This window comes from Protomyctophum parallelum (assembly GCF_964188405.1).
Source record: "Protomyctophum parallelum genome assembly, chromosome: 11".
In the NCBI taxonomy this organism is placed as follows: domain Eukaryota; kingdom Metazoa; phylum Chordata; class Actinopteri; order Myctophiformes; family Myctophidae; genus Protomyctophum; species Protomyctophum parallelum.
This window is the reverse complement of record NC_139707.1, coordinates 44,602,342-44,615,753: the sequence shown is the minus strand read 5'-3', so window position 1 is coordinate 44,615,753 and position 13,412 is coordinate 44,602,342. Positions and strand designations below refer to the sequence as shown.

Here is a 13,412-nt window from a genome sequence, read left to right as displayed (position 1 = left end):
TCATTAAGACCAGTCAATTACACACTTAGTCTAGAAGCTTGTCCACCTAATCACATTATGGCTTCTTTTTGTTGTTGCCCCAACTGATGGCCTTCAGCCAAACAGACAGCATTAGCTGGGAAGTAGGGACACCATTACGTCATTACTGGTGGACATCCAAACTGAGGTCCCCGAAAACATTGTCGAATCAATAAAGATGAATTAATTAATGAGTTTAACCACCCATGTTGACCTGAGATCAGATTCTAAAAATGTCTTCTACATCCCGACAGATTTATGAAAAAGCTATGTTTCTATGTCAGTCGTTCTTCGATTTTTCAAAAATAGCAGATCTACAAGCTCGTAGTGCGCCACTCGCTATGAGCTTGTAGATCTGCTATTTTAACATAATGCTAACACCAAAAGGGGTTCCCGCCCAAAATGGGTTTTAATACTCAGGTTTTCAGTTTGCACTTGGAACTCTGGCTGATGGCTTATATACTTGGGATGGTTGAGTTAGCCAATCGGAGGCAGAGGAATTAACCCAGCCTCCTGATTGGTGGCCATTCATTCCCTCTCGTCAGGCTGTGGTATTTTCCCATGCGCTCCACTGGACTGGGGCCAGAGAGTGTAATATCATTGGTGGTGGTGGTGGGATGGGGCAGGGGGCTGGTTCTGAGTCTGGGGAGGGGAGGGGAGGGGGCAGGGGACTGGTTCTGGGTCTGGGGAGGGGAGGGGAGGGGGCAGGGGGCTGGTTCTGGGTCTGGGGAGGGGAGGGGGCAGGTTCTGGGTCTGGGGAGGGGAGGGGATGGGGCAGGGGGCTGGTTCTGAGTCTGGGGAGCAGCAGTCAGTCGCACACTAAGAGCTTTCTGAAAGCAAACAGAGCTCCAAGGGGGGGGTGTTTACTCCATCTAGAGTGAGGGATCACTTCCGTCTCCCAAGTTTCATGGAGGGAAGAGAGAAAAGCCAGAGGCAAAGACTGATGGAGAAATGAGCAGGAAAGGAGGCATGGGGAGAACGGGGGCAAAATAAAAACGTTCGGGCAAAAACAGACGATCTACAAGCTCGTAAATAGCTGGGCACATTTATTTAATGGATTATATAACCCCGGGCAAATTAAGGGGGTTAACGATGATCGATTCGTCCCCTTCCCCAGAGGTTCAACGTGGATGTAAACCCGACAGGGAGGCTTACCTCTCGTACGTACTCCTCCTGCTCCTCGCGCAGCGTCAGCTCGATGAAGATCTGCTGCAGCTTCTCGTTGCAGTAGTTGATGATGAACTGCTCAAAGCTGTTGTCCTGCAGGAACAAACAGTCGGAAAACACGCCTGATGTTATGAATTTATAAAAGGATCGGCGCAAGTTGATGTAATTTGTCCATGTGTGGTCCCGGTCCAATAAAACATGTTTAAACTGTTGTTTTTATATTAAGGAGGTAATATGTTTTATTTTATTTTATTAAGACATGTGGCACAGTCGGTAGTGCTGTCGCCTCACAGCTAGAAGGTCCTGGGTTCGATTACCGCTGGGGACGCTGTGGGTGCGTGTTCTCTCCTCCGTGTCATCAGTGCCCAAAAAACATGCAAAAAAACATGCATCCTGGTCTGAAACTACCTCCACCTGGCCAGCCGGGGTGCCTGATGGAGGGCAAAGGAACTGGTCGGAATAACGAAGCAAAGAAAAGAAGCAGCTTGGACTCCTCAGTTTGCTGCCCACCCCAGGTTGGCAGAGAAGTGTATCGCCCAGGATTACATTAGATAATTGACACTGGGTGAAGAAAATGGGTTGCAAAATTGTCTGATAAAAAAACAAAAAAACACAGGGGTGGACCACACGGACAAATGACATCAACTTGCGACAGGCATTGTCCCCCCTTGAGTAAAAGATGAATTATTTCTAAAAATAAATACATTATTTACGGTGTTTTCATCCACGCCGTAGAGATATTCTACTCTACAGCGAAACAGCGCTAGTGATAACAAACAGAGGCTCGGAGGTCTCGCTCGGAGGTCTCACTCTGCTGCCGACAGGATTTACAGCCTCGTCTTTTTACTACATTTATTACGTCATTGAACAAACAAGAGCGCTCTCAGTGACTTGCATAATCCACAACTAGCTGGGTGTAAAAAGTAAGTGTCGAAAGGTCCGCCCGCCGGGCGTGGATGGATGGATGTTCTTCCCGAGATTGCGGCGCAAAACAGTCCATTGAACAATGACAAAAAAACCAAAAACTTGGGTTTAGTTTTCACTCCCTCGCCACCGCCATTACCCCAATTTTAACCAATTATAGCCAATTAGGAGCGTTTAGTGGCAAAGTGGGTTGGTGGGGTTGAGGCAGTCAGTGCTGGGTTAGGACTGGACTCACTGGAGACATTCATCTGCTCAAGATGCTGGTCAGTAGTGGGTTAGAAGAGCGTGTCAAGTGTAATTACACAGAGGGTTAAAGGGCATTACACTGGGAAATGAAATGGACAGGTTGTACACAGGTTGTGGTGGAAAAACAAGTACTTGAAGATGTTGTGCTTGAGTCAAATTAATCAATAAGCACACAATATAGAAATACTAGTCCTAGTACAAGTCTGGAATTCAAAACCTACTTGAGCAAAAGTACAAAAATATTGACATCAAAATATACGTTGCGTACTAAAAAGCCTTTAAAAATAGCTTATCTAGATATGCTTCTGAAATGTAGTGAAATACATCAGTACAGCAAAAAGAAAATATTCTTTTGCTGTACTGATGTATTTCACTACATTTCAGCTATTTAATAGATAACAATTATTGTACTTAAGTACAGTACTTGAGGACATGTACCGTACTTAGTTACTTCTCACCACAGGTTGACAAGAGAAAGCAGGAGGTTTACCTTCACTCTTACAAAACACACACAGAGATAAATGTAAAAGCATTTCTCTCATCTTTCCCCAAAGGGACAGCGAACGGACACACAGCTGAACGGACGGACGGCCACGTCTCTGTGAAAACCAGAGACATCTCTGCAACTGCGGCGGTTTGTGACTGGCACGATACGCCAACCATTGTCAAATCATGTGTTGGAAATTAGGGCCGGGCGGCTGGGTGAGGGAAAAAACAAATCACCTCAAATTTGTCTGGCTAATTTGAGATTCATCACATTGGACTGCAATGGTAATGGGTGATCAAACTATGATCATTTTCAGCTACAGTAGCATTCTCACATAATAATGTCCATCTGATTTAGTAAACATCTTTGTAGTTTTTAACTCAAACAACATATCGTTTTGGCGTCGGGCTGGAAACCTCACATGTCCAACACGGTCATTTTCAAGGAGGATTTCAAATTCAAAATAAGCCAAACCTTTGTTCTTCTATACTTTTGTGTGACAAAACCAAAACATACCAATGTGAAATACGGAGATGGGAGTTTTCTGTGCTGATCTAACAGCCCAGCCCTACATGGAACGCTCCTACTGTAGGGCCTCGCTCACAACATTCCAAACAGAGTGTTCTGTCTCTGTTCTGGGGGGAGAGTGGTGGTAGGGGCAATTCATTTTCAATGGGAGTCACGTTGTTTTGACGAAAACAGCCTTGCTTGATGGCTCTGTTCCCCCCCCCCCCCCCCACCCCCATCAAGCAGAGCTGTTCTGTCAAAACCACGTGACGTCTCCCACTGAATATAAAATGCAGGCTGTTCTGCCCCCCCCCCCCCTCCTCTCCCCCCAAAACAGAGACGGAAAACACGTCGTTCTGGCTCTGTGTCGAATGTGTGAGCGAAGCCTAAGTGTTAGGCCTACTGTAGGTAGGAGTCAGTAGACACAGCGCAACAAATTCCCAGATGAGATACAGACACATTAAGCCGAAGGTCCATTCAGCCGTGTGCTCCGGGCGCTGCACCCTTGGGTGCCCTGTGGCGTTTCTTGGGGGGGGGGGAGGAGAAGCAGCTGAATTGATACTAATAAGGATTAATTAATGGGGATCACAGCATGCACACACTGGCCACAGCAAAACGCCGCCACAGCAACGCGGCAGGCACGGTGTTAAGAGTACTTACTCCGTCCTGGTGGTTTAAACCCAGACACAAAACACAACAGGCAGGGAAGAGAGGCAGCAACGTGATGGTCAGTGAGGGGGTGAAGAAGACATGCACTTATGGAAAACATTAATGTATGCAATAACACCACTACATGTGGAGCCACAGATGTCTCAGAACATGCCAACTGTTAGTCAACATGCCCGTGGAGCATTGCACATCATTAAAAAAGGTAGGATAAGTGATATTAGTTTTTTTTTGTTTTGTTAAAACTAGTGTTAAAGGACCACTTTTCAACCCATTTTCATATAATAGGTCCTCACTAATAATCATGAAAGAAACGGCGCAATTATTGTATACTCGGTCTGTGTATCTATTAGCAATACAAGCTAATAGAAACCGCAAAGTTGCAATGCCAACTTCGTGAAAATCTAAACTTTTTTGTAAAACAATCTTGTTTCTAAACTGCCCACAGCCCTCCTATGAGACACAGACCGAGTAGAAAGAAGTCGTGCCATTTTATCATGATTATTAGTGAGGACCTATTATATGAAGATAGGTTGAAAAGTGGTGAAGTGGTCCTTTAAATATCTCTAGATTCTGATGGAAACTCATTGCTAGTATAGAGAGTGTTTGGTTCAGTAACAGGTCTTCGATCGCTCTCCATCTCTCTGCAGCTCTACGGTAAACAGAAAACGCCTTTTCCGGTCAGGATGCCAATTTCATCCAATCAGGAGAGAGAACTGGATACAGGATCAAGAAGGGAATATAAGTGTTGACACAAAGAAACGAGCAGACAACACTGATAAATGGGTACTCTCTCCCGATTGGCTGAAATTGGCAATCCACCTGAATTTATTCCTCCTTCCGTTCATAGTTTAACCCATTCTGACCTGAGATCAGATTCATACGAGGTTTCCACTGGACACACACTGGTCTGATTAACCCATTCTGACCTGAGATCAGATTCTAAAAATGTCAGTCGTTCTTCGATTTTTCAAAAATAGCAGACCTACAAGCTCGTAGCGCGCCACTCGGTGGCGCGCTATGAGCTTGTAGATCTGCTATTTTTAAATAGCTAAAGCATAACATGATGCTAACACCAAAATGGGTTCCCGCGCAGAATGGGTTAAGGCTTTTAGATTAATATAATTCAGACCACCTAGGCTGCCAGGATTGATCTATTACCTTTGGAGCATAACGCCAAAGGATTTGCAGCTTTGATTCACGAAAATCCGGCGGAAAATAGTCCAATGGTTTGTTGTTGAAGAGAAAAACATGCCGCCATTACGATGCAAAACGAAAACAGCCTGCACAGCATGTTGTAGTCCAAACAAACCCCCCCCCGCCCGTTCACTTGCATTTAACTCATTTTCCCAGAAGCCCTAGCAGCCCAGAGAGCATGGCTCTCTCATAGAGTTCCGGTTTCGTCATCATACCGCGACGGCCTCGTCACCAGGTCCGCGACAAAACGGCGAATTAAACAAATAGCGGGTTTAGCGTATTAAGACACGGATTAAATAGCGGGGAACGCGGGTTACACAGTAGAACTGTTAACGAGCTGTTACTGTTTCTGACCAAACACTACAGCAATGATTACCATCTCACTATAGAGCTTTAACCAAAACAATATCACTCACGCTTCCTTTAATTTCCTAAAAAACTAAACATTTATTCATAGTCTTTGCATGCCAGATCAGACTGGGCAAAACTGCTGGAGCCTATACATTTATACACAGTTGTACGACCGACCGTCTCACTCGATACGACACGAGTTTGATGCCGTTTGATTTTAATATCTTACCTCAAATATCTCAAAGCCGTAGATGTCCAGGACGCCCATCACCTTATGGCTGGTTTTGGTTTGAGCCTGAGAGCAGAGACGGAGACAGAGACAGAGACAGAGACAGAGACAGAGACAGAGACAGAGACAGAGACAGAGACAGAGACAGAGAACAAGGGCCTTAATGGGGGACTCAACGTGTCAGATGTCAAACTGTAGTCAGTGGTTCCCAAACCATTTAGCTTGAGACCCAACTGAGACATTTGATGTCTCCCTGGGACCCGGGAGGTAGATTCACCCTCATTTATTTAATTTCTTATCTTTTTTTTTTTTACATGTTTGAATCAGTTTTTAATTCAATACTAGGGCTGTGAATCTTTGGGTGTCCCACGATTCAATTCCGATTCTTGGGGTCACGATTCAACTCAACTCGATTCTCAATCCAAAAACTTTTTTTTTTTCTTTTTTTTTAAAGCATTTTTGATTCTCAATTCAATACATAGGATTTCATCACAATCTTTCATCACAATCTACATGCCAACTGAAGTGACTATACTATACAGTAACTTGAAAATGACTGAAGACATGTTTATTAGTGTAAGCTTACATTTCATATCACAAACACCATGTAGTGAAAACTCCTGTAACTGTAACCAGAAAAAAAAATCTAAAAAATAAAATAAATAATTATGAATCGATTTTGAATCGTTCATAACAGGAATCGCGATTCTAATTCGAATCAAATCTTTTGACACCCCTAATCAATACATACATACCTTGATGCTTTCATTGATCCTGGTGACCAGCCAGCTGAACAGGCGACTGTACAGGTTTTTGGCGAGCGCGTCACGGGCGTAGTAGGCCTGCAAATTAAACATCATATCTCTGTTTTAACCCATTCTGACCTGAGATCAGATTCACACCAGGTTTCCACTGGACAACACACTGGTCTGATTAACCCATTCTGACCTGAGATCAGATTCTAAAAATGTCAGTCGTTCTTCGATTTTTCAAAAATAGCAGACCTACAAGCTCGTATCGCGCCACTCGGTGGCGCGATATGAGCTTGTAGATCTGCTATTTTTCAATAGCTAAAGCATAACATGATGCCGACACCAAAATGGGTGCCCGATCAGAATGGGTTAATACCTAAAGAAATACATCGTCACAAATACATGAGCATTGCTTAAAAGTGCTTAGAGCCAGAGACAGACAGCCGCTGCACATGTCTGGATGGGTCCAAAACATGTTATCATACAGTTAACCCATTCTGACCTGAGATCAGATTCATACGAGGTTTCCACTGGACACACACTGGTCTGATTAACCCATTCTGACCCGAGATCAGATTCTAAAAAATGTCAGTCGTTCTTCGACTTTTCAAAAAATAGCAGACCTACAAGCTCGTATATGAGCTTGTAGATCTGCTATTTTTAAATAGCTAAAGCATAACATGATGCTAACACCAAAATGCGTTCCCGTTCAGAATGGGTTAAAAGAGATTCACAGCGAGAGGAGTGTGCGACCAGGGTGACTTTGTGAGTTTTTAACGGGACTTGTGTGGAAGTGGAAAGTGGAATAATAACAACATCATTGCTTTAGTAGAATTCCAGCCACGGCGCATTGCTCCCATTCCAGAACTTTCTTTCTCTGGAGCACCAGGGGAAATCATACACTGAAGCTGCCTGGCTTGTGGGGAGGGGGAGGGGGGGGGGGTTAAGTACTGACAATAATGAAGACTCATCTGCTTGGCGGCGAGCCAGTCGTGAGTAGTCGGGTCTGTCATCCCTCGTGTGAACTTGGCTGACCATCGCCTGAGCACAAGCCACTCACTGCATGGTAGGTGTGTGTGTGTGTGTGTGGGGGGGGGGTGGGGGGGAGCAGAAATGAATGACCCCGTAATAGTGACATTGAGACTTCAGCAGGCATGGAGGATTCGTTAAAAAAAAACTGAGATTTAAGACAGAAAGTCCATTGATAGGGCTGGTGTTACAGGGGAGTAGAGATTGGTGGTATTGTTCTGGTCTTAACCACTAAAAACCCATTATACTTAACCCATTCTGGATGGGGCGGGAACCACCTTTTGGTGTTTTAAAGCATTATGTTATACTTTAGCTATTGAAAAATAGCAGATCTGCTTGCATTTGTATTGTGTTTGTACTGGGGTTGTGGGGAGTGGGGGCGGGGGTCGCGAGATATGGACAAAGCATTTCCGGGGGTCCCCAGCCTAAAAACGTTGATAACCCCCGACCCCCCCCCCCAGTTCCCCAGAACCCCAGTTTGTGAGAACCCCTGACCACCCCCACCAGGAGGTCCCCAGAACCCCAGTTTGTGAGAACCCCTGACCACCCCCACCAGGAGGTCCCCAGAACCCCAGTTTGTGAGAACCCCTGACCACCCCCACCAGGAGGTCCCCAGAACCCCAGTTTGTGAGAACCCCTGACCACCCCCACCAGGAGGTCCCCAGAACCCCAGTTTGTGAGAACCCAAAGTTCTATAAGCTGCTTTCAGAGGCGACCATGCCGACCCCTTCTTTCCCATCAGGCTGCTGATGGGTGAACCCTCTGAACCCTCATGACAACACAGCCTACATTTTACCTTCCATTCCCAGCAGGAATACTGCTCATCTATAATGGAACAGTCTGGCATGTCGTGTCTGACGTGGATATGTGTGTGTGTGTGTGTGTGTGTGTGTGTGTGTGTGTGTGTGTGCGTGCGCGCGCGTGCGTCAGTGTTGTTTTTGTCAGCAAATTTGTATTTTAGTTTTATAGTCATAGTCTCTTGAATAGTTTTCATTTAGTTTCAGTCACATTTTAGTCACCTGGAATGTTCTAGTGTTTAGTCTAGTTTTAGTCGACTAAATATCATGAGAATTTAGTGGAATAAATCTACAGCTGATTTAGAATCTACAGCTGATTTTGGCGGGCCTTGATGCCGTCGTAATGACTGATTTTACACTTGCTGAAAATAGCTTGTAGATCTGCTATGTTCAGCATGCAACCAATTGTAAAATAGTGGATCTCTTGTCCACTAGTCCCTTCCTAACATTTTAGTCTAGTTTTTATTTGTTGACAAAAATGGTCAGTATATTTAGTCTTAGTTTTACTCATCAAAGCTTAGTTTCCATTTAGTTTTCGTCAGTGAAAAAAAGTTAGTCGACATTCTTCGTCTCAGTTTTAGTCGACGAAATCACACTATTTTGAGGGACTAGTGGAGAAGAGGATCCAGTAGAACTAAAAGACAAGTCATCTTTATGTTTTCTTGCGCTCGGGTTGGTTGCACTCTGAAAAACAGCCGATCTACAAGCTCACACAACGCGTCGCTCACAAAGCTAACGGGTCTCTACAGTATACATGATGGCGTGGTTGTTCTTCTGACCTGGGCCACGTTGAGCGTGGTGGCGACCTTCTCCGACTTGGCCTCCACCGTGCGGTAGCTGAACGCCCTCTCCAGCACCGACTGTTCGATGCCCAGCAGCTCACACATCTCCTTCAGGTCTGTGGAGGAGCAACCAAACAGTACGGGGTGCATTAGACACGGGTTAAGGTTAGGTTTAGGTGTGCTGCCCCGTGGGAGGTTAGGGGTGCATACTTAGGTTAGACTAGTCATTGGTTAGACATGGGTTAAGGTTAGGTTTAGGTGTGCTGCCCCGTGGGAGGTTAGGTTTAGACTAGTCATTGGTTAGACACGGGTTAAGGTTAGGTTTAGGTGTGCTGCCCCGTGGGAGGTTAGGGGTGCATACTTAGTTTAGACTAGTCATTGGTTAGACACGGGTTAAGGTTAGGTTTAGGTGTGCTGCCCCGTGGGAGGTTAGGGGTGCATACTTAGGTTAGACTAGTCATTGGTTAGACATGGGTTAAGGTTAGGTTTAGGTGTGCTGCCCCGTGGGAGGTTAGGTTTAGGGTGAGGGTTTGAGATAGGTTGTAGTTGTAGGACTAATGACTGGTCTAACCCAATGACTAGTCTAAACCAAAAACTGTCTAAACTCAAGTACTGCACCAAACAGTACGACATATTACCATAATTAAGTAACCTCTTGTTCAGGGTCGTGCACACATAGGCACCAAAAGGGGCAGTTGTTTTCACAGAGGGGTAAAAGGCTTTAACCCGTCTGTGAAAACAACTGCCCTCCCCAGACCACGATTTACTATGGGCGAAAGAAATGCAAATACCACTCCTCTCCTTTCCATGCCATGCCGGAAAGCAGCATTCAGGAGAATTGCTTTTTTTCCCCCCGAAGTTTCCTTAACACAGCATTTTGCGTTGAAAAAATAATGTTTGGAAATCCATGTCGTATACACACCGCATTCCGAGCTTATAGATCAGCTATTCTTTTTTTGCTACTTTTGGCATGAATAAAATATTTATGCAACGCTATATACATTCATAGAAAATCCTATCGTCTTTAATATGCAAGGACAGCTGGTAGTTAGTATTATAGTATTTAATCAATCAATCAATCAATCAGTGGTCACTCAGTAATGCCAGTGGTAGGAAGACCGGGGAACATAATGCAGGTGGAATGGCCGACGCGTCACTACAATCTGACAGCGCATGATGAATGGACATGATGAATGGACATTCTCGCCAACAAAGGAAACATGCAAATGTTAATATTTGCCTGGCAGAGAAAAGCTTGCGAGAGTGATGAGGAGGTCAGTCACACTCGCACGACACATGAAGACAATGTTCAACACAGTGACCTTAAGGTGTTTTTGGTACAACCACCAACAGGTGGCAGCAGTGGCTCTACAGCAACAGATGCAGTTTACTGTGTGTGGCACATCTTTATTAAAGCTACTCTTTCAGATGGACACCATGCGATATGATAACATGTCACTCCCCATTCTCTGTCAGTCTACTGTACACTATCAAATAAAAGGCAGAAAAGCCCCCAAAAACACAAAGAACAAAAGGGAATACGTGCAGTGATACCACTCTGCTCCCCCGCCCGGGCTTCCCTCCCCCGAACAAGGGCCAATAGTGTTCAATGGCCAATAGATGCTCGACGAAGCCCCGATTCACCACGGTGGATTCTAAAGTCTGAAGTCTAAACTAAGACTAGTCTTGGATATAGGCCTCCATCAATCCGGTCAGAACCTTACCGTTCTTGTCTTTGCCGCGGCTCTGCTCTGGTCAGAAGCTTACGACCCCTCTCATCCACTCTGCAGGTAGTTCGAACTACTTCCCTACTTCCCTCTGGTAGATGGTACAAAGTACCAAAAGCTAACCGTAACATTCTTTTTAATTCCTCCATACCAAATGCCATTAAGGCACTACGTGGTATCATGTTTCACTAGATTTGCTGTTTTTCCAATGTATTTGCCACTGTTGCCATGAGAAAATACCGGTAATTGTGTAAGTGTTGTTGCTGTTTTTTACTGTTTGAGACCGAAGACAAATTTCCACACGTGGACAATAAATTAAACTAACTACCGGTAACTAACTTACCGTTCTTGTCTTTGACGCGGCTCTCGTCCAGGCCGTTGCAGCGCGACTCCGGCTTGAACTCGATGTTGCCCAGCTTCAGCACCGCCGCCACCAGCTCCAGGACGGACTGCACCTCGTCCTCCATGAAGCCCACGATCTGCATGGCGTTCTGGGGGCGGGTGGGGAGAACGTGGAGGGGGTCAAACATAAGCCTCGCGTATAGCCAACCTTCATCTGCCTTTGCAATGCATTTAGCCCCAGCAACGCATATATGCTTTTTATGTGATGTATTCCCATGCTTTTTTGTTCTTGTAAATTGCTACAGCGTTCCCCAACACTGAGCTGTGTTGTATTTTGAGGCTGTGTCTGTGTGTGTGTGTGTGTGTGTGTGTGTGTGTGTGTGTGTGTGTGTGTGCATGCACGCATGCGCGGAATGTGCTCAAGCTGACTGGCTGAGCACGGAATGTGATGTATGGTGATAACAGTGCCGCTCACGTCACGCGGGTGTGATATTTCTCTCCATATCGCTGTGTGAGAGACAGTCCACTGAGCAACTCAAAGTGAGGCTGAACGACAAGCATTTTGCATTCTGGCTCTTTGAGCGGAGCTAGCGCCCCCTATGGCCAGCTTGGTGTGTTTGTGTGTTCCCACACTGGGGCGAGGGGGGAGTGGAGTGGGGTGGACGCGCGGTGGGAAAAGGTTGGACGCAGCTAGGTTCCACAGCGATGGAGGACGCTGGAAAAGTACGTTTCATTGTGCGTTCAAATGTGATTTGTGTACATATGAGGGATCTGTTGACACTGAAGGCGAGGCTGAGGGAAGGAAAAAAGCTATATGTTGCCGTCTTTGTCCTGGACCAAACCAGGCCCGGTACCCAGCGGAGAGTCCCATTGTTAAGCTGGGACCGGCCCGCTATTGTGTCATTGTGTCACAGTTTAGGGGACTGCAGCTGCACAACAGGGTGGGGGGGGGGGGGGGTCCCATGGCAATCCTGTTTCTGTAGAATTCTAGACCAGTGGTTCCTAAACTATTTCATGTCAAGGACCCCCAAATTGACACTCATCAGCCCGCGGATCACTATTTGAAAAGATATGCCCCCATAACCCATTCTGACCTTGAGATCAGATTCTAAAAATGTCTTCTATACATCCTGACAGTTTTCTGAAAAAGCCATGTTTCTATGTCAGTCGTTCTTCGACAAGTTTTTTACCGATCCGTTGTCAAAAAGTGCAACATCTTTCAAAAATGACTCAATGTGACACTTGTGTACATGAGCTATTTTTGACAACCAAAAAAAGGAAAGGGGGGGGAATTAGAGGAGACAAGAGATCATAGTACCCTAATAAGTGGGTTTAGGAGAGATAGGGTCGTAGGTCAACGATCACTCCGCAGGTCTGTCTGATCATAGTCAACACAGACAGGAAGTAATGTCCCTTTATCCTCCCGTGCACTGTGTGTGTGTGTGTGTGTGTGTGTGTCTCTGTGTGTGTGTGTGTGTCACTGCCACTGTTTTCCGCACAAAGTTAAACAATGGAAGACGATACATTGGTTCATGGGGGGTTTGTCGGCGGTGGAAATCCCCCTTCCCTGATAGGCAGCCACCGCACGCACACGCACACGCACACGCACACGCACAGGTAGGCAGCTAGTTCAAAGTGCAGCCGTGTTATCCCATTCTGACCTGAGATCAGATTCATACGAGGTTTCCACGGGGGACACACTGGTCTGATCAACCCATTCTGACCTGAGATCAGATTCTAAAAATGTCAGTCGTTCTTCGATTTATTTCAAAAATAGCAGACCTACAAGCTCGTATCGCGCCACTCGGTGGCGCGATACGAGCTTGTAGATCTGCTATTTTTCAATAGCTAAAGCATGACATGATGCCGACACCAAAATGGGTGCCCGGTCAGAATGGGTTATGCAACAGGTGGAGAGAGAGGACACCGACAATCAAAGTTCTGGTCGGATGGCTGTCTGGGAGCCAACAGGTGATCGGGGACCAGAAAGGGGCTGTCTGGGAGCCAACAGGTGATCGGGGACCAGAAAGGGGCTGTCTGGGAGCCAACAGGTGATCGGGGACCAGACAGGGGCTGTCTGGGAGCCAACAGGTGATCGGGGGACCAGAGAGGAACGTGGACATGATGTAATGCTGCCTACCGTTTGGTTTACGTACAGGAGATAAGGAAGAGATTACACTGCCTCACACAC

The 13,412-nt window shown here is 45.9% G+C and overlaps 1 protein-coding gene across 4 annotated transcripts in view; it reads right to left on the bottom strand.

Moving 5' to 3' along the window:
• The window catches only part of myo1b (myosin IB), a 131,466-nt gene that overhangs the window by 24,774 nt on the left and 93,280 nt on the right, over positions 1–13,412 (bottom strand). For all 4 annotated transcript variants that reach the window (XM_083777069.1, XM_083777071.1, XM_083777072.1 and 1 more), the window contains 5 exons: positions 11,223–11,370; positions 9,150–9,268; positions 6,548–6,634; positions 5,793–5,858; positions 1,174–1,278 (listed from right to left, as the gene is read on the bottom strand). In XM_083777069.1, the coding sequence (XP_083633195.1) occupies positions 1,174–1,278; positions 5,793–5,858; positions 6,548–6,634; positions 9,150–9,268; positions 11,223–11,370 (525 nt within the window). The remainder of the gene's footprint in view (positions 1–1,173; positions 1,279–5,792; positions 5,859–6,547; positions 6,635–9,149; positions 9,269–11,222; positions 11,371–13,412) is intronic.